The sequence below is a fragment of the Podarcis filfolensis genome (assembly GCF_964270895.1).
Source record: "Podarcis filfolensis genome assembly, chromosome: 14".
Classification (NCBI taxonomy): domain Eukaryota; kingdom Metazoa; phylum Chordata; class Lepidosauria; order Squamata; family Lacertidae; genus Podarcis; species Podarcis filfolensis.
Genome location: NC_139616.1, coordinates 39250643 through 39272013, shown reverse-complemented (window position 1 = coordinate 39272013; position 21371 = coordinate 39250643). Strand labels below are relative to the sequence as shown.

General features: G+C 45.3%; 2 protein-coding genes across 3 annotated transcripts in view; both read left to right on the top strand.

The window, feature by feature from the left end:
* The window catches only part of UMOD (uromodulin), a 268506-nt gene that overhangs the window by 74290 nt on the left and 172845 nt on the right, over positions 1–21371 (top strand). The gene's annotated exons all lie outside the window — the stretch shown is intronic.
* Positions 52–20682, top strand: GPR139 (G protein-coupled receptor 139). Of its 2 annotated transcripts, none has more exons than XM_083585349.1 (2): positions 52–571; positions 18181–20682. In XM_083585349.1, the coding sequence occupies exons 1-2, from the start codon at positions 466–468 to the stop codon at positions 19113–19115; spliced, it is 1041 nt and encodes a 346-aa protein (XP_083441475.1). In that variant the 5' UTR covers positions 52–465; the 3' UTR covers positions 19116–20682. The 2 variants fall into 2 exon arrangements, with proteins under 2 accessions (XP_083441475.1, XP_083441476.1); XM_083585350.1 differs by lacking the exon at positions 52–571 and adding an exon at positions 6618–6663.

Here is a 21371-nt window from a genome sequence, read left to right as displayed (position 1 = left end):
GGAATGGGTGGTCCTTAGGACCCCGAGGACAGACCGGGAAGACTCTGTGTGTGTGTGTGTGTGTGTGTGTGTGTGTGTGTGTGTGTGTGTGTGTTTATCTGTCTGTAATTCGAAGGTGGGCAGCGCCAGCCAGCATTGCGCTGCCTGGGGAAACTAATGATAAGCGCCTTAACCCTTTGCGCGACAGGCAGCTGCAGGAAAAAAGAAGATCCCTCCTCCTTCTCCTCCTCCTCCTCCCCTACCCTCCCCTTACACCGGCTAGGAAGACCATGTGCTGCCGTCGCTACTGCTGCTCCCTCCTCCAGCGACTGGCGGAGAGACTGCCGAGCGTCTTCCCCGCGACAGGTGCTGCTGCCGGCTCTCTCCCGCGGCTGATGCTGGGATGCAGAGCGTTGGGTCTAGGAGGCTGATTCTGCCCTCCATCCTTCCTGAGCGCTGCGAGGGGACCTGGGAGGTGCACGTCCAATGGAGCAAGATTACATCCACATGCACAATGGCTCTCTGCACGGCTGTGGCTTAGGATACATACCTGTCGTCTACTACAGCTTGCTTCTTTGCCTGGGGCTACCAGGTAAGGCATCACTTGATGGGGGAGAAGAGAAGAGGTCGGGGGCGGGGAGCGGGGAGGCTGGTCCAAGCCCCAAGATGCTCCCTGGACCACTCTAGAGAAGGAGCGATTCGATGGCAGCCCATCAAAACTTGGCGCCTGGCTTTAAGTTCCTCCGTGACCAATGGCTTTCCCCTACCCAACTCCACAACTATTGTGACTCTTTAAGGATGTGTGGGGCCGGGGCCGGGAGGTGGTCTGCAAAAAAGGTTTTTTGGGGGGAGGGGTCACAGTCCCTGTGCAGAGGACACAGTGGCTGGTTTCCATGAAGAAGGACCCTGCCGGGGCTCAAGTATAGCCGCCGGGGCTGAGACTTGGGGATACCCCTCAATAAATCCCCAATGGGGAGCCAACAACAGACAGACAAGGTAGGATGGAGTGGGAGAGAAAAAGGAGAGTCAAGGGCAGGTGAGGTGTGTTAACTCTGCAAAGTTGGGGTTTAGCAAGTCTTATTGGTAAGTATCCTGCCTCCGATCAAAAGGCAATCTGGTCCAGCCTCCTGCTTTGAACAGTGGCCAAGCAAATGCCTCTGGGAATCAGGGCATCAAAGAAGCAGCCCTTTCTTGCTGTTAACCCCCCAGCAACTGGTGTTCAGTGATAGACTTCCCCTGAAGCTGGAGGTTTTGTTTAGCCACCGTCATGACTTTATAGCCATTGATAGGCTCGTTACCTCGGTGAATTTGTCTAGTCCTTCTTTTGTTAAGAAGTCCCCATCCAATGCCTTCCAAACCATGTCCCGACAAGACTAAAGTGGCTTGCAGCACACTTTTATACAGAGTGATTCGCATAAATCAATGGGGGCAGATCTCGCCCACAATTACAGCCTGTGCATGCTTACAGGTTTCCTGGCATGCTGTTTTTGCCTCCCAACAAATGAGCTGTCCGTGGTGCTGACACAGCAATGACTGCTTTGAGAGAACACTTTTCTGGCTCACGGTTCAAATGCATCAACTCCGTCTGCCAGAGAAGTGGCTTGACAGTTGTTGGGGTTTTTTTTAAAAAAAAATGCTTGGCAGATGCAAGGGAAATATGGGGTAAGGGGGAGAGAACGATAATATTGCTCATAATACCTGTGAAAATTAGAAATGCAGACCTCCAAGACAACCTTTGCAGGTGAGCCTCATTACTTGTGAACCATTAAGCTAATTCTTTAGAGAGCAAAGTCTTCTCTGAGCACAACTGCAGGGGATTTGAAGCCTTAGAATCCCAGGGTTAAGGTCTTGTATGTGTGAAATTGTAGTGAAATGGCTTATTATACTGCAAACTGCCCTGTGATCCTCGAATTAAGGGCAGTATATAAATTTAATAAATAAAATAAATAATAAACAGCAAGAAGGAATATATATATATATCCAGGGTGCTTTTAAGTTTTGGCAGAAGAACTTCCTCTCTACTGAATAACCACACCCAGCTTCCTCCCTGGCCAATTGCACTTAGAGATTTTCATTTCTTAAGTAAACCAGGTGGATTAATGCTCTAGAGAGAATTAGCCATGTTAGGACAGAGGTGTTCAGTGTGAAAAATGAGCCGCTATGGAGAACTGGCAAAACATTTCACCCACATCACTCAGCAAGCTCCTTTGCTATATTTTTTATCCTGCTCTTCACCCGGGGAGCACGGGATGGCATTGATAACCTTCCCCCTTTTCATTCTCACAACAACCCTGTGAGGTAGGTTAAAAGTGAAGAGTGGCCGGCCCAAGGTCACTCAGTGTGTTTTGTTGCAGAGGGGAGATTAGAGCCCAAGGCTGCAATCCTATCTACACACTTTCCTGGGAGGTAAGTCCTATTCAACTCAATGGGCTTTACTTTTCAGTCAGATATGGATAGAATTCCACTTGCAAGCCTCTGCAAGGCAAGTCCAGCCCTTTAGCCACTACTCTGTGCTGCCTCTCCACTCAGATTGTAGACAAAATAGGATTAGAGCTTCAGAAAAATCACATCATCCATTTGCCACCCCTGTGGATTTTATAACCAGATCATTTTAATAAGATCTGGTGGTCTGCTTAAAAACAAATGCTGGTAAAAAGTGCAATTCAACAACCACAGAAGCTAAAATTCAGACAGTTAACCTGCATAAACCAGCTTCAGAGTTATAACTTGACCAGTAAACTTTCAGACATTTCATGGGGGGTTGCAAAATGCAGAATGTCTTCCTTTTGAAAGAAAAAAATAGTGATTCCTTAAAATCACTGCATACCTGCCGTGAAAGAGCTTCCTATATGGGAGATCCCCTTTTCTTTTTCTATGGACATCATACTTTCCCTCCCAACCCTGTCCTCCAGTTCAATTAAGTAACATTAACAGCACAATCCTATACATGATAGCTCAGTCGGTTGAGCATGGATCTCATAATCTAAGGTTTGTGGGTTTGAGCCCCATACTGGGCAAAAGAGTCCTGCATTTCAGGAAGTTGGACCAGATGATCCGACTACGATTCTATGATTCTATGTCCAGTCCAATTGAGTTCAATGAGGCTTACTCTCAGGTAAGCAGATATAGGATTGCAGCCTAAATGGGTTGTTCTGGATTTTGCTTTTGCTTTTCATTAAGACTTCTTAACCACTCTTCGCCATAAAATCCCAGAGCGGCTTACAACAATGAAGCAATACGCAGTTCTAGAAACAGATAAAACCATTATGATGATGGAGGAGGCAAAAGTTTTCCAAATGGAACAGGGTGGTAATGAATTTGACAAGAGAAGCGGGATCCCACAAATCAAAACTCGTCGACTGTCAGAGGCTAAGATAAGGAGGTGTGTGTTGGGAAAGCTGTGCAAAGCTTTCTCAACACATCTCCGTAAGGAAGGAGTTCCACAGTATAGGAGCTGCCACAGAAAAAAAAGTCCTCTCCCAGACCACCCTTCCGTACAATACTGAGGGTGGCAGAACTACCAAAAGAGACCCCCTCTTAACACCTGAGAAGATCAGAAGGGATGGAAGTGGCCTTTCAGATATTTGGGACCCAACCTTTTGAAAGCTTTGTGAGATTGTAGCAGGATTATGAGGTTCCTACTTTAGAGTACGCACATCAGACAACAGCTGGATCCTTTTGAGTTGGGTCTGTCAAGTGGGGAATGGGGAAGAAGTTTGTTTGTTTTTGTTTGTTTGTTTGTTTGTTTGTTTGTTTGTTTGTTTGTTTGTTATTGGATTGACATACTGCCTTCCGGCCAAAGCACCCAAAGCGGTTTGCAGCTTGAAGATGAGAGCAAATACCTGATATAAAACAAAGACTGACAGAAACCTTTCGTGCCAAGGGGGAGATGATGGGATGTATGCTTCCTGGCCCTGTGTTCCTTTCTTCTGCCTTCCCTCAGGGTATGCAGCCCCCAGAGGAGGTAGGATAGGAAAGAGCTTATTTAAAGGCTAACCTCCCAAACTCACACTTTCTGAAACAGTGAAAGAACCTAAACGCAGCCATCCTTAGAAACCCGTTCTTCTCTTAATTTTTGCAGCGCAGTTCTCCTGCCAAGTAATGTGTACAAAAATGCATCCACTGAGATAAAGTATCCAACTTTCAACAGCGTCGTGAAAATAATATGCAAAAATGTGTGTATTCGATAAAAATCCATACTGAAATGCTGATAAATTTTCACAAGGACTTTCTCCCACCCCCAAGGGGATTCAGAGAATGATGTGGAACTCAGCTAATATTTGTGATGTCTAAACCACAGAGCCTAGGGCTTGCCGATCAGAAGGTCAGCAGTTTGAATCCCCGCAAAAGGGTGAGCTCCTGTTGCTCGGTCCTTGCTCCTGCCAACCTAGCAGTTCGAAAGCACATCATAGTCCCACTCTGGCGGGAAGGTAAACGGCGTTTCTGTGTGCTGCTCCGGTTCGCCAGAAGCGGCTTAGTCCTGCTGGCCACATGACCCAGAAGCTGTACACTGGCTCCCTCGGCCAATAAAGCGAGATGAGCGCCGCAACCCCAGAGTTGTCCATGACTGAACCTAACAATCTGGGGTCCCTTTACCTTTACCTTTAAGTTGTTTTAAACTATTTTTAATGTTGTGTTTCGATGTTGTAACCCACCCTGGGACCTTAGAGTGAAGGGTGGTGAAATGATGATGATGATGTTAAGATTAGGGAAATGAGGTACTGAGAGAAACCAGAACAGACAGATTCACCCATTCCAAACTGACAGGCATGTTTTTATAGGAATACAGCCGCCTTATATTGAGTCAGAAGACAGTTTCATCTAGCTAACTACAGGCTACACTGACTGGCAGGGTTTCAGCAGCAGAGGCTCCCAGCCCTCCATGGAGGAGCTGTGGATTGAACCTAAGACCTTCTTCATGCCAAGCAGATGCTCCACCACTGGGCTACACCCTTCCCTGGTGACCACAGAATACTGACTATTTGGGGTGCAGGTGAAAAAAATGGGCAGGAAAGGGAGTATTGTGGGAGGGAGCATGGCTGCCTGGCTCGAGCAATGGCCAGGAGCATTCCAAGCTGCAACATTTTGTTGCAGGTTCCACTAGTCAGGTTGGGTCAGGACCTGATCCAAGGTGGGTCACAACAGGAGCATGACCACCACGCAAATATATGGTAAGAGATTAAGAAATTGGTCCCCAAAGGTTAAACTGGTCTAGAGATACCCAGTGGAAGGGAGGTGACCTTGAGGGACCTTTGCAAAGGAACCAACAGGAGGGGCATTGTTAACTGAGGGGGGGTTGGGGGGGATTCCCAGCAATGGACCACATCAGCCAGTAGATAAACACCAGAGCACAGGCACACTAACAGCTGCTTCCGCTGCAACTGAAGCAGACTAGACAGCCAACCTTAGCAGCTAGACCAAGTCCTGAAGATTTTGAGGAGGCTTAATTAACAACTCCCTCTCAGAAATGATATACACTCTCTAAAGTGCCTCCCCCCCTCCACGGACACACTTACAGGACCATTAAATCCAGAGTTTACAATTAGCTAGCTGCACTGCTAGTGGGTTTTCAAGATCATCAAGGTGACCTCTTGTTCTCTGCCTGTTTTGTGGATCTGGAGAGGATTTCATTATGTCAAGCGCAGCCAAACCTTCCAGAGTAGCTAAATGATGTGTTTTTAAAACACCATTCATTATAGAAAGAAAATCTGCTGCATATTGATCTGGCTGGGCAAGCAAGGCTTTGGAAGCACCGTGTCGTTTGCATCATCTTTATTTGTCAATGATTAATAGATAAAGATATATAGGAGATGCTCGCCCTTGCCTAATAGCATATCATTGAAATGCAAGGATGACGGCTCTGCTTACTGACTTACAAATCCTTCGCTCAATGTGGAAGCGCTGCTGTTGCAAACAATACTTTATTGGCTCTTAAGCTGCAATTGCTCATTTTGGAAGCCGGCGTTGCAAATTCTGCATTGCTGAGTAGTTAATCATGCCGTTGTTACTCTGCGTATATACACTGAAATATTAAGTATGCCCCTTCTCCCTCTCTCTCCCTCCTTCCCTGCCTTCCTCTCTCTCTCTCCACCTCCCTCCTTTCCCATCTGGAATTGTATGCCAAGAATTCAGATGAAATGTTCCTAGAGGGGGAGAGGAAAGCAGAATGGATATGTCCACCTAGCAGATTCGCTCTGGCTATAATCGAGCATCTTTTTTCCTCAGTATCTGAGGATGGGGGCAGGGAAGGGGAACCTCCTACAAAAGGGGAGGGTTAGGTCTGCCTCTTGGGTCTCCTCTCACACAGGAGCCAGGGTAGCTGTTGACAGAATTGATCGAGTCCACCTTAAGAAGCTGAGTGCAGGAAGTTAATAGAAAGCAATCAGACACACCATCTGTATCTTCCTGAAAAGAGCTGGGTGACAAGGAACATAGGAAACTGCCTTATATTGAGGCTGGCCATTGTGTCCATCTAGCATGGCAGTGGTGGCTGGTGCCCACTGGGGCTGGCAGGGCGAAAGGCAGGGAGCGCAAACAGGAGGGGGAGCCAGAGCCAATGATAGATTGAGCCAGCAAATTCTAGTGTTATCCCCATCCTCCTCTCTGCTGAATTCTGCAGCAGCAAAACTAAGGACTAAGGAGGAGGAAGTTGACAGCCACAACCACCCGCTGGAATGGTTGCAGGTGAGAAGGCAGACAAGTAAGAGCTGGCTGGGGTTTGTGGGGCAGTTCCCTGTTTTCCCCAATGGACCAGTCTGCACTGCAGCTCTACACTGATCAGCAGGGTTTCGGGCAAAAGACATTCCCAGCCCTAGCTGGAGATGCCAGGGATTAAACCTGTGACCTTCAGCATGCAAGGCAGACACCTTGGCACTGAGCTACAGGCCTCCCACTCTAGTAAGGCTTGGGGGAAATGGCTGAAGAATTCCCCCTTGGTTTCTTACCACTGCAAATATCGGATAGGTAGTTCTTCCGAAGGAACAGCAGCTTTATTGTGGCTTAAGCTCTCATGGGCTAGAGTCAGAAGGGGTGTGCAAGTATCTCTCTGTGTGATACACATGTACACACAAACACACATGCTCCCTCTCCTTGGACAACATTGGTGGCCTGTATTTCTGCAGAGGCTGAATTCATTCCATTAGGAGAGAGGGCACGGCTAACGAAGTGATCAAAAGAGACCACAATGATCCCACGCACGACAACGCCTTCGCCGCATGCACTTCCACAGCCTCAATTCGGGAATGTCATCTGAGGACAGGGTTTCCATTGCTAGCCTCCACGGCTGTACATGTACAGTATGCTGAGCATGGAAGAAATGTGAGGATTTCATTTCAGGCTTGCAATAAGACAAGGACGGCTTGAGCCGCTGAGTTATTGGCAGGGAGGGTTTGTGCAGATGTGCTGGGGAACAGGACATTTATCCAAGGCAGGGGTGGGCAGATGGTAGATCTGGTCCGGCTAGTAAATTGCTGGGTGATCTGCATCGGCAAAAGGTTTCTGGCTTCCAGTCACACACAGCAATAACCAAAGCCACTCTCCACCACCCCTAAATTAGGCAGCTGGAAATCTCGGACGTAGATTTCAATGTGCATTTGGAGGTTGTCTCACTGTATGAAAGGGGCAGTAGCTCAGTGGTAGAACATCTCACATGCATGCCAAAAGCCCCAAACTCAATCCCTAGCATCTCCAAGTAAGACAAATACAGTGGTACCTCAGGTTAAGTACTTAATTCGTTCCGGAGGTCCGTACTTAACCTGAAACTGTTCTTAACCTGAAGCACCGCTTTAGCTAATGGGGCCTCCTGCTGCCGCTGCGCTACCGGAGCACGATTTCTGTTCTTATCCTGAAGCAAAGTTCTTAACCTGAAGCACTATTTCTGGGTTAGTGGAGTCTGTAACCTGAAGCCTATGTAACCTGAAGCGTATGTAACCCGAGGTACCACTGTATAGAGAGATTAGACAAATATATGGAGGACAATGGCTACTAGCCATGATGACTAGGTTCATCGGAGGCAGTAATGCTTCTGAATGCCAGTTGCTAAAAACCACAAGAAAGAAGAGAGTTCTAGTGCTCAGGTCTTGCTTGTGGTTGTCTCCTGTGAGAACAGGATGCTGGACTGAATGGGCCATTAGCCAGATCCACCAGGGCTCTTCTCATGTTTTAAACAAACTACAGCTCCCAGAATTCCTTGGAGGAATCCATGACTGTTTAAAGTGGTGCCATCATCCTTTAAATGTATGGTGTGAATGTGGTGGTATATAGGCACTTGGATAATGAGTTCACCGCCAGTATATAGGAGATGAAAGAGAGAGAATGATAATGTTTCTCTCTGTCTGCTTTCTCTACGTGGCAGCCAGAATGGAGATCAGTGATGAGGAAAGCTTTGCCCGATGAATTTCTGCCTGTCAGTGAAGAGCAGACGCCTTAGGTTGCAGGACTGACAGATATTGAAAAGCAATTTATTATTCCTTCACATCAAGCAGGGCTTGTGAAAATTGTGCCAAATGATAATGCTCTGAGGCTCAGAAAGAGGGACAAATGACGGCTTATGTGGTTAAAGTGAGATAGTGTCTATTTTTGTTGCAAGGGTAAAAGATCCATAAAAATGGCTCAGAGGGAGGTTAAAAAAGTAGCAGGTGGCAGGAAGGAGTATGCATTAAAGACACTTAGCCCTGGTCAATACCATGAGTCTGGCAAGAGTGTCTGCTAAGCTGCCACTGTTTTAAAATACAATTTCCAGGGGGTGGAAGAGCTGTGGCGGCAGATGCTGTTTAATTTCAGGCAGCAGGGAAACAGCAGCACATTGGGCACAACTTGGAAGTAGCCTGTGGTCTCGAGCTTTGAGTTTCTGCAAGGAAGCGCCCACTGATTGTTTTGCTAAGCCAAGGTCAGAGCAGTGATCGCCAGCTGCTGAAATGAGCGTGGCACATGATGTTGGAAGTACAGCCATTTTGCGCAGTAATAACAACCTCGAAGAAGTCTTATGTCCAGCAGGCATGCCTGGATTCCTCTCACTGCATGGTATCAGCACATAGATGGACAGAATGTGCTCGTGGGAAGTAATCCCCTTGAGGAACGTTCAAATGAGATGGGTTTGTTGAACCTGGAGAAGAGAAGGCTTAAGGGGAGACACACCAGGTGCCTTCAAATATCTGAAAGGCTGTCACATGGAGGAAGCAGACTTCTTCTCTGTGCACTTCTGTGTTGCTCAGAGTGCAGGATTAGAGCCAATAGGTGGGGGCTGCAAGGAGAAGATTTTGGCTAAACATTAGTAGGAGGTTCCTAACTGTTCATCAGTGGTATGGATTGCCTAAGGAGGTGGTGGGCTCTTCTTTGCTGGAGGTATTTAAGGAGAGATGGGGCAGCTTCTGGGATGCTGTTGTTCCAACATCCCTGCATTGAGCAGGTAGTTGATCTCAATCCTTTGGCCTGCCAGACATCCTTTGTCTACAGTTTACATAATCTGGCCACTGGCCATGTTGGTTGCTGGAGGGCCACAGGTTTCCCATCCCTGGACTAGGTAAGAACATTAGAAGAGCCTAATGGATCAGGCCAAAGGTCCAGCAATGTGTTCTCATAGTGTCTATGGAAAGCTCACAAGTAGGATATAAGTGCAGTAGCAAATATGGAGACACAGGGCTTGCTGTCTCTGCGAATTTCAATGGTCTTCACTGGGTCATTTTAGAATTTTCCTACTTTAAGCATTTCCCTCCTTGGAATAAAATTGCATGTCTGCAAAAACTGAGGTTCCCTCAAATCAGTTCATCCCTGCCTCTTGTGCTTTCGTGACCTTAGCTTCCATGCCTGGGCATTGGAAACAGAAGGAATGGTTAGCAGCACAGCTGAATTATTATTATTATTATTTTGCCCTGTTGCAGGCCTATCTGATTAACAGAACCTACAAAGATTGCACACACACACACACACACACAATGTTGTAAAAGGCATTGTTTGGTGCAAGGTTTTGCTGCAAACAGTGATGGATTGTGGTCCAACTTGGGAAAGGAAAGATGACCTCGGGACTTGGATCAGGGATGGAGGACAGGTTGGATGAGTCAGTTGTTTGGCAGCCAACTTTTTCCTTCCCTTGCCTCGGGCACTGTTATATATCCGCATGGCAAGCACATCAATTATCAACAAAAGCGCTGGGCAATTCTCCCCCCCCCCTTTGTACGAGATGCTCAAGCTGCAACAGAGAACGAAGCCAGGACTCCACTAGATCAGTGCTTCTCAAACTATCTGAGGGCAAAAAAAATATTACCAGTGTGCCAGGGACTGGTGCCACATTTGGTCCCTGAATTGTCCCACCCAAACTGGGCTGTGGTGGAGTCGCTGCAGACTAGCACCCAATGGCCTGTGGACCAGCACTGGTCTGCAGGCCAGCACCTTGAGTATCACAGCTCTAGATGGCCTGCCTATTGAGCACTCATCCTTGCTTGCACAAAGCTTCCAGGGAGGTGAGGGCAGAGGAGAAATTCAGTTCAGTTCACCTTTAAAGGTGAACCTTCCTAACTTGCTCTGGCAATATGGAAACTCGAAACACCCCAGTCCTCCAGAATTCACACTTCTTGGGATTTTGCAATGCAAATCTCTCACTGAGCTGTCAAAAATTGCATGTGCTTGGGTTAAGTATGCATATATATGCTTATATTCACTTTAAAAATGCAATATATTAGGGGAGATTGCTTTGCAAAAGTATGTATCAATTAGGCAAAATGACATACAAAAACTGTGTATATGAGGAGAAATATTTGCTTTAAATGCTGATGAATTTTCATGGGGGCTCGCTTTTTTAAAGAAAAAAATGCAAACTGACGTGGAAGAGCTGGATTTAATATTGGAAAAATGTTGTAGTAGTAATTTTAATTGTTTAGCTATAAGGCATAACAACAATAACAACCGTGCAGAATTGAACCACAAATCTGGCTCTTAATTTCCTGACTGCCAACATAAACAGAGAAACACACAAAGTAACATGGTTTTACAGCAAAAAACAAACAAACAAAAAAACCCCACATGAACTCACTTGGTGTAACACAATTCTTATCGTGGCTACACTCAGACAGATTTTTTTTTCTTCATGGCGAGCTTTAGAAAAAGAACACCGGGTAATATACTCCTCTATTGCTGTTTTGCAGAACACAGAGTAATTTCTTATAGCAGCCATCAAGAAAGGCAGAGGGCATAACACTAGGGCTTTGTTCTGTGAAAGCAATTCTACATGAAGCCCTAGCAATTAACTTCAAATAGTTAGCTGTCCTGATGGTCTGTCTAAATACATGGATTCATTGGGAAAATGAGAAACTGAGAGAAACCAAAACTGACACATTGCTGCATCTAACCACTGCTGAACACAGTGGCGTAGCGTGGGTTGTCAGCACCCGGGGCAAGGCAAGTAATTTGCGCCCCCTAACCCGTGGATTTGCGCCCCCTAACCCGTGGATTTGCGCCCCCTAACCCATGGATTTGCCCTAACCCCAGATGTTGCGCCCGGTGCGGCCCGCCCCCCCTGCACCCCCCACGCTACGCCACTGGCTGAACAGCTCTTGCCACCAGAAAGCTCTTCCTAACATTTAGTCGGAACAGTGGCGTAGCGTGGGGGGTGCAGGGGGGGCCGGCCACACCGGGCGCAACATCTGGGGGTTAGGGTTAGGGGCGCAAATCCACGGGTTAGGGGGCGCAAATCCACGGGTTAGGGGGCGCAAATCCACGGGTTAGGGGGCGCAAATTACTTGCCTTGCCCTGGGTGCTGACAACCCATGCTACGCCACTGAGTCGGAATCTCCTTTCTTGTCCTTCGGAGCCATTGGTTCAGGTCCTACCCTCCAGAGCAGCAGAAAACAAACTTGCTCTACCTTCCATGTTACAACCTTTTAAATATTTGAAGATAGCTATCATATCTTCTCCCAGTTTTCCTCTTTTCCAGGCTAAACATACCCAGCTCCTTCAACCATTCCTCATAAGGCTTGGTTTCCAGACCCTTGATCATCTCGTTCGCCCTCGTCTGCAGACATTCCAGCTTGTCAACATCCTCCTTAAACTGTGATGCCCTCTGTAAACTATATCCTTTATTGAAAATACATTCTGATTTGTTTGTCTGGCATATATATAAAGGTAAAGGGACCCCTGACCAGTAGGTCCAGTCATGACTGACTCTGGGATTGCGATGTTCATCTCGCTTTATTGGCCGAGGGAGCCGGCGAACAGCTTCCGGGTCATGTGGCCAGCATGACTAAGCCGCTTCTGGCGAACCAGAGCAGCGCACAGAAACACTGTTTACCTTCCCGCCAGAGCGGTATCTATTTATCTACTTGCACTTTGATGTGCTTTTGAACTGCTAGGTTGGCAGGAGCAGGAACCGAGCAACGGGAGCTCACTCCGTCACGGGGATTTGAACCACCGACCTTCTGATCGGCAAGTCCTAGGCTCTGTGGTTTAACCCACAGCGCCACCCAAGTCCCTGGCATATATATAGCTTCCTGCTAATCAGCCTTTCACCCCACACTTCTCAATGCATTTCCCTATCTGCAGAAAGGTCCATTGGCTTGCTTCTCAAAGGGGATTTGTTGTGCTAGGGTGGCAAGACTGATTTGACCCACTTTAATTGCACAGACCTAACTTTCCAGTATGCACTTGAATTCCTCTTGCAAAATACCAAAGGTCTCCAGGCACTCTTCTTCTTCACTCAGACAATAGGAAACAGACAGCTCTTGTGCATCTCAGACTTGCCACTTACTACCTGCACATGATTGGTGGGAGAAAGGTGCATCATTTCCATTTGCAGAACAAAAATGCAACTAAGGAGTGCTCTCTGTTCCTTTTGATGAGTGGAGGAAACTGTCAGCTATCTGCCAGCAGTCTGCCTGTGTTCCTCCTTAGAGGGCATGCATCACTCACTCGATTGCAGAGTGAGGAGAACAAGACCAGGCAATAGCTCATACCTGAAATTCGTGGTATTTCAGGAGAGTCACACTGACATTTGCCTCTGGCAGGCGGCACCCATTCTGAAAACATGGGCTTACTTTGCTTGGTGAGGATTGATGCTTCACAGTGGCGTAGCATGGGTTGTCAGCACCCGGGGCAAGGCAAGTAATTTGCGCCCCCTAACCCATGGATTTTAGTAGGGGCAGAGAGCTGTGAGTGCGAGCGCCCCCCCCCCAGATGTTGCGCCCGGTGCGGCCGGCACCCCCCTGCACCCCCCACGCTACGCCACTGATGCTTCAAAAGGGATCGCAAAAGATCACTGACTTCTTGGGACAACGGGATAAACAGCTATCTTTGCCTAGGGGTCTCACTAAATCCATAGACAGAAATATAAGAGGCTGCCTTGTTCCAGGTTAGACAATTAGGGTCCACACAACTTTCTTTGATGGAACATAAGAGGCATCTTTGCCCCGGGTTAGACTACTTGCCCACCTATCCCGAAATTGTCTCCTGCAGGTCAGGGTCATGGTCCAAGTTAGTGGAGTTTGCAACAAGCGTCAGGCGAAAGGCAAGGTCAGAGCAGTCCATGGTCAGGTTTGGCTGAGGCAGGAGATCCAGTAGTATGCAGAGCACAGAGTTGGTATATGAACTTTGTGGTTCTATATACTGATTTACTTGCTTGCTTTTTGCTGGCTTATTCAATAGGCAAAGAAACCCGTGGCAAACTACAAAGCCAGCTATATCAGAATCACCAATAAGACACATCTAAAAATGAATATATTGTGACTGTATTTTTTTATTTTAAAAAAATATTTTCTTTTATAGTGTCTGTGGACCTGGATTGAGCTAGAATGGATCTCCAGACCTAATGCAGAAGAGTTAGTGCAAGAAGCTTATGCCCTGGATTCTAGTGAGCCTTATCTCTCCCCTATCTTGATGACAAGTCTCTGGGCTTATTTGTTTTATCTATTTGTTTTATAGATGTTTATCTAGCTTTTCAGAAGACTTTTCTCACCAAGTGGCAAATGTAACACACTTTAATGAAACAAAAAAGCAGTTTAAAACTTAACACCAACCTTAACAATAACCAACACACACACACAACACCACAATTCACCAAGCACAGTCATGGAAAAAAACACAATTTCAGCAGTGGTGTAGTGGTTAGAGTGGCAGGCTGGGACCTGGGAGACCAGGGTTCAAATCCCAACTTGGCCATGATGTTCACTGGGTGACCTTGATCCAGTCACTGCCTCTCAGCCTATCCTACCTCACTGGGTTGTTGTGGAGGAGGGGGAGAACCATGTGTACCACCTTGGGTTTGCAGAAAAGGTGAACTATTAAAGCAAGAAATAAATTCATTCCACTTAAAATCAGTCTACAAAACATCGGTCCAGGGATGAGGCCTGACTGATCCCCCTTGGAAGTTGGGATAGGTGAGAAATTTGGTTCAGTTTGCACCCAAAGGTGCATAGAATCTCATCTTCCCATCTCTGTTAAGAAACAGGCAGCTGCATTTCTGCCCGGTGGTAGCTATTAGACGAAGCAGATCTAATAGCAAAAATGTGTTAGCTTGAGTGCTGAGAGACGGATTATGAGCAGCAATTGAAAGGATTTCCTTTAGCAAAGTGATGGTGCTCAACTACCAAGACATGCAGCTTTTTATTGGCAAATTACAGTGGAACCTCGGGTTGTGAACGTGATCTGTGTGGGAGGCATATTTGGAACTTGAAGTTCTCAAGCCGCAGCACCGCATCTGCACACGTGCGGGTTGCGATTTGGCACTTCTGCGCAAGTGCAAAGCGCGATTTAGTGCTTCTGCGTATGCGCGAGTGCCAAAACCCGGAAATAACCTGTTCTGGTACTTCTGGGTTCGGTGCGGTGCGCAACCCAAAAACACGTAACCTGAAATGTCTGTAACCCGAGGTACCACTGTATCTCGCAATCCATTTAAGCACCAAAAACCCATTTTCAAAGCTGAGTAGGAACAGAAAATCACAGTGAGCAAGAAGCTTAACGATGGAATCATAGAATTGGAGAGTTGTAAGGGACACCAAGGGTCATGTAGTCCAACCCCTTACAGTGCAGGAATCACAGCTAAAGCATCCTGGACAGAGGGTCACCAACCTCTGTTCAAAAACCTCCAATGAGGGAGAGTCCGCCACCTTCTGAGGGAGTCTGTTTCACCGTTGAACAGCTCTTGCCATCAGAAAGCTCTTTTTTTTTTAATGATATTTATTAAAGTTTCAAAAAAGATTACAAAGTAAGAAAGAGAAGGGGGGGAAAGGAAAAAAAAGAGAAAATACAAAATACAGAAAAATAAAAACAATTAAAAACAAATCAATCTTTCCATGTCTTGTCTTTCAATTACTTGTTTCCCTGACCTCCTCACACCTCCCTTTTTTGTATTCCAGTTCAGTTGGTTAATTCAGCAAATCCTTTCCCTCTTTGTTTTTATCTTAATCCTTTATCTTAATATTTTATAACTTTACATTCTCACCTGTTAACAATCCATTTTTACATACTCCTTTGTAACATTGCTGCTAAAACCACTTAACTTCATTCCAACATCATTCTAACATTCATTAATTTTGCAGTATTTGTGTAAATAGTCTTTAAATTTCTTCCAATCTTCTTCCACCGACTCTTCTCCCTGGTCTCGGATTCTGCCAGTCATTTCCGACAGTTCCATATAGTCCATCACCTTCATCTGCCACTCTTCCAGGGTGGGTAGCTCTTGTGTCTTCCAGTACTTTGCAATAAGTATTCTTGCTGCTGTTGTAGCATACATAAAGAAAGTTCTGTCCTTCTTTGGCACCAATTGGCCGACCATGCCCAGGAGAAAGGCCTCTGGTTTCTTCAGGAAGGTATATTTAAATACCTTTTTCATTTCATTATAGATCATCTCCCAGAAAGCCTTAATCTTTGGGCACGTCCACCAAAGGTGAAAGAATGTACCTTCATTTTCTTTACATTTCCAACATTTATTATCAGGCAAATGATAGATTTTTGCGAGCTTGACTGGTGTCATGTACCACCTGTAGATCATTTTCATAATATTCTCTCTTAAGGCATTACATGCCGTAAATTTCATACCTGTGGTCCATAACTGTTCCCAGTCAGCCAACATAATGTTATGTCCGACATCTTGTGCCCACTTTATCATAGCAGATTTCACCGTTTCATCCTGAGTATTCCATTTCAACAGCAAGTTATACATTCTTGATAATATCTTAGTTTTGGGACCTAACAGTTCTGCTTCCAATTTTGATTTTTCCACCTGGAAGCCAATTTTCTTGTCCAAATTGTAAGCCTCCCTTATTTGATAATAATGAAGCCAATCTCGCACTTTGTCTTTTAGTTTCTCAAAGCTCTGCAATTTCAATTTATCTCCTTCTTGTTCCAAAATCTCCCAATATTTCGGCCATTTGGCCTCCATATTGAGCTTTTTCTGAGCCTTCGCTTCCATCGGTGATAACCACCTTGAGGTTTTATTTTCAAGTAGGTCTTTATATCTTATCCAGACATTGAACAATGCTTTCCTGACAATATGATTTTTAAATGTTTTATGCGCTTTGAGCTTATCATACCACAAATATGCATGCCACCCAAATACATTATTGAAACCTTCTAAATCCAAAATGTCTATGTTCTCAAGAAGCAGCCATTCTTTCAGCCAGCAAAATGCAGCTGATTCATAGTAAAGTTTAAGGTCTGGCAGGGCAAATCCGCCTCTTTCTTTTGCATCGGTTAGTATTTTAAATTTTATTCTGGGCTTCTTGCCCTGCCAGACAAATCTAGAAATATCTCTCTGCCACTTCTTGAAACAGTCCATTTTATCCATAATTTGCAATGATTGAAACAAAAACAACATTCTTGGCAATACATTCATTTTTATAGCAGCAATACGGCCTAGCAAGGAAAGCTTCAAATTTGACCATATTTCTAAATCCTTTTTCACTTCTGACCAACATTTTTCATAGTTATCTTTAAATAAATTCACGTTCTTAGCAGTCATATTGACCCCCAGGTATTTTACTTTCTTAACCAGTGTTAAACCTGTCTCCTTCTGAAACCTCTCTTTCTCAATCGGTGTTAAATTTTTCTCTAGAACCTTAGTTTTTAACTTGTTCAACTTGAATCCTGCAACCTGACCAAATTCTTGGATCAATTCCAATACTCTTTTAGTACTAGATTCTGGCTCCTGTAATGTCCATCAGAAAGTTCTTACTAATGTTTAATTGAAATCTCCTTTCTTGTAAATTGACTCCATTGGTTCAGCTCCTACCCTCTGGAGCAGGAGAAAGCAAGCTCCATCTTGGGAACATCTCAAGAGGTATCCAAATGCATAGAGACATACAGACTGATGGAGAAACAACTATCCAAAATATATTATGGAATATATTTCTGGGAAATGAAGCTTAAAGCAGCATTTAGAAATCTAAGAGGAAGAGCGGTAAATGTCAGGCCATAAGTGGCAAATAATATGCATTCATGCTTTCACTAGAAGGTGCATATAAGGACATCATTTCTGTTGCTTCCATCATTTCCCTTGCTTCTTATTCAGAGGAATCCTCCTAATTATTCTTGATTGCCTTTTCAAGGCCAATCAGCACGATCTGGAGTTTAACATTAAATGTGGCGCATTTAGCTCCGCAGAAGTACTAATTGCTGTACACATATAAAAATGTCAATACTTGGCAGCATGCGCTGTTGGTAAACCAAACCTCTGCACTTTTGTTCATGCACTAATTAAATGGGCTTCGGCACGTGTGGGTGGGTAGAGCTTCGCATGAGGCTGAGCCAGCACGTTTTGCGGGAAGGATGGAATTAAATCAGGGCTCAATTAAAGAGCGTGTTCTGAAGGACCGTGTCCTGGAACCATGAAACACATCTCCTCATCTTCCAACACTGAGATTAGGAAACCTGTGGCCCTCCCATTGTTGTTGGACTACAACTCCCATCAGCCCCTGCCAGCATGATCAAAGATGATGGAGATTGTAGTTCAGCAACATCTGGAGGGCACCCGTTTCCTCACCTCTGATTTTGATTTGTAGACAAGTGCGTCCATGTTTTATTCCAAATATCTTTACATCAGACCCCATCCCTGAAATTAGGGATGCCAACCTCTGCTTGGAAAAGGACTCATGGGCAGGCAGGTGGGGGCTGAGGGCAGACTGGGGGGGGGGCTGGCAGAACCCCATCAGTTCCATTGGACCAGCCTCCATTTCTCCTGTAAAGCTAACAAAACTCTCCTATCTCTCTCCCTCCCTTCAGCTAACATTTTGACCGTCATCATTTTGTCCCAGCTGGTGGCACGCAGGCAGAAGTCCTCCTACAATTACCTTTTGGCTCTGGCAGCCGCTGACCTGCTGGTGCTCTTCTTCATTGTCTTTGTTGACTTTTTATTGGAAGACTTCATCTTGAAAAAGCAAATGCCAGAGGTCCTAGACAAAATCATCGAGGTCTTGGAATTTTCGTCCATCCACACGTCCATTTGGATTACTGTGCCGCTGACCATTGACCGCTACATTGCTGTCTGCCACCCTCTCAAGTATCACACGGTTTCTTACCCAGCCCGCACTCGGAAAGTCATTGTCAGCGTTTATATCATTTGCTTTCTGACCAGCATCCCTTACTACTGGTGGCCCAATATTTGGAAAGAAGACTACACAAGCACACTGGTCCATCACATCCTCATCTGGATCCATTGCTTCACAGTCTACTTGGTGCCCTGCTCCATCTTCTTCATCTTAAATTCCATCATCGTGTGCAAGCTTCGCCAGAAGTGCAATTTCCGCCTGAGAGGCTATTCCACTGGGAAAACCACTGCCATCTTGTTTACCATCACCTCCATTTTCGCCATCCTTTGGGCGCCCAGGATTATCATGATCCTCTATCACCTTTACGTCTCGCCAATACACAACAGCTGGTCAGTCCACATTGTCTCAGATGTTGCCAACATGCTGGCGCTCCTGAACACGGCCATCAATTTTTTCCTGTACTGTTTCATCAGCAAGCGCTTCCGCACAATGGCAGCCACGACACTCAAGGCTTTCTTTAAGTGCCAGAAGCAACCTGTCCAATTCTACACAAACCATAACTTTTCCATAACTAGCAGTCCCTGGATATCTCCAGCCAACTCCCACTGTATCAAAATGCTGGTTTACCAATACGATAAGAATGGAAAGCCTATAAAGATATCGCCGTGATCGTCGCCCAAAAGGTTTCCAAGCGGAGGAAAGTTCTTTTCAAGAGGTTACGTCAATGGGCTGCGACTGCCGGAGGAGCAATGGTCACTGCTAAGAGTGGCTGTTGGATTTAATTTCTCTCCCAGAGTCAGGAGAGTTGGCTAGAACTGTTAACAGGAGCCTTTGATATCGGGGAGACAGAAAGAGGCAGCGAAGCAGGCTACATCTCCTACGGGGCCTTGAAAAAAGAGGCTTTCAGAAGTGGCAATTAGATGTCTGAGCACTGATGCCATGGAACATTGTTGGTGATAATAAGCCACTGTGAAGTGTACCTGAATGAACTTATGTTCTAACCAAGCATACACCTGTACTGAACGTTTTCTCTCTATATATATACATATATAAATATATATTTGATGGGGTTATTTACATTATCTGCCCTCGCTTGGTTGTTGTTTTTTGTTTACAAATTGTCATGGAGTCCTACCACATGGATTATTCCAATGTTGAAGACAAGAAGCGATCCAACTGCAAATTATTGATTTGTATGGTGGCTCAGTGTGTCTTTTTAGGTTCTCTGGAGGAATGACACAGAACTGGAAGAAGCCATCCTGTGGCCCACAAGGCAACATGAGAGCTGTAACTTATCCTTTTCAGTACAAGTGCTGTGTTTCATGGAATAGTTGAGCACATTGTGCCAAGAGCAAGGAAGGGATTTCTTGAGCAGAGAACAAAAATAACATATTTGAGCATCTTTTTTTTAAAAGAACCTTTTTTGAAAATTCCATATTGAAGCTCACTAGGTGCTTTGATCCCTGGGCGATGCTGAATTATTTTGTGATCTATATGGAGACAATAAATCTCACAGAAGCCCGAGAAGACAGCAAGACTTTCTTGAGTGGGCTCCTAATGGTTATTTGTACACATTTGAAAAAACAACAACAACACCATGAATGTATGGAGAATGGGGTGCTTTTTGTTTTTTTATGAGCTCCAGAATTAAATCATTCATCTTTCAGAGTTACCTCTTCCTCCCGCTAGAAGGGGTTCGGAAGTAACATCCAAGAGACCTCATAGCGTAACAGTGACCAAGAAAGAATCACATTCTTTCGGCAGTATGGTTAGAACATTTTTAAATAAGCAAGTCCTTCAGAAGCCCAGCTTCGAAAGCATATGACAAATGACACCAGAGTTTCTGAGACATTTGGGAAACGGTTGAGGGGAAAGTGTACCTCACGGCTTGCTGCTGAATAACTGCGTTGGTCAGTTAACTCTGGCCGTATAGTACAGGGAATGTAACTCCTGGTGTGATAAGCACCGTCATAGGTGTGGGATTTCAGCAGACCTCCGCACACTGGACTGCATTGTTTCCTCACATGTCTCAATCACCTTGTTCATTGCTAGCCCAGTTCTTCCGTCCACTGCTTTCAGGAACAGGAATATGAATCCCATGACAAAGAGTTGTGGAAGAGCATTACCGGGGGCTGTGTGATATGCAGAGTCCACACTGCCAATCGGCAGCTATAAAGAAAGGATGTGTTTTCAGCCTTTTTGCAAAGGTGTATTATTATTATTATTATTATTATTATTATTAAACTGAATTTAGGGAAGCTTTTAATATATGATGAATTCTTGTATTTTAATGTTTTGTTGGAAGCCGCCCAGAGTGGCTGGGGAAGCCCAGCTAGATGGGCGGGGTATAAATAATAAATTATTATTATAATTATTATTCAATACCGCCCTTCATCTGAAGATCTTAGGGCGGTTTTCAATCTAAAAACACAACAATGCATTCACATAATAACAAATATAAACAATAACAAACACACACAAACAGTTTAAAAGGCCATTGATTGTTTAATTAGCCAAAGGCCTGGTCAAAGAGGAATGTTATTGCCTGGCGCCTAAAGATATGTAATGAAGGCGCCAGTCAAACCTCTCTGGGGAGAGCATTACACAAGCGGGGTGTATAGATTTGTGGCATGAAAACAAATGCAGGTAAACTGTAGCTTGTAATTACATGAAAGGCCCATTTCCAGGAGAGAACCATGAAAATTTGCACATGCGGTCAAAGTGTAGAATCGGGGCAAAAGCCTGATATCTTCATAGGAGACCAAAGGAGTCACCCGTGTTTTATGTGGATACTGAGATTCTATATCCCTAAGGGCCTTGACCCTATATGGAAGTCACAGCTATGATCAGGTCTAGCCCATGATTTTGGGACCCTCTGGGCAAGTTGGGCCATCCTATTTTAATGCTACTATGGCTTCTTAGCCA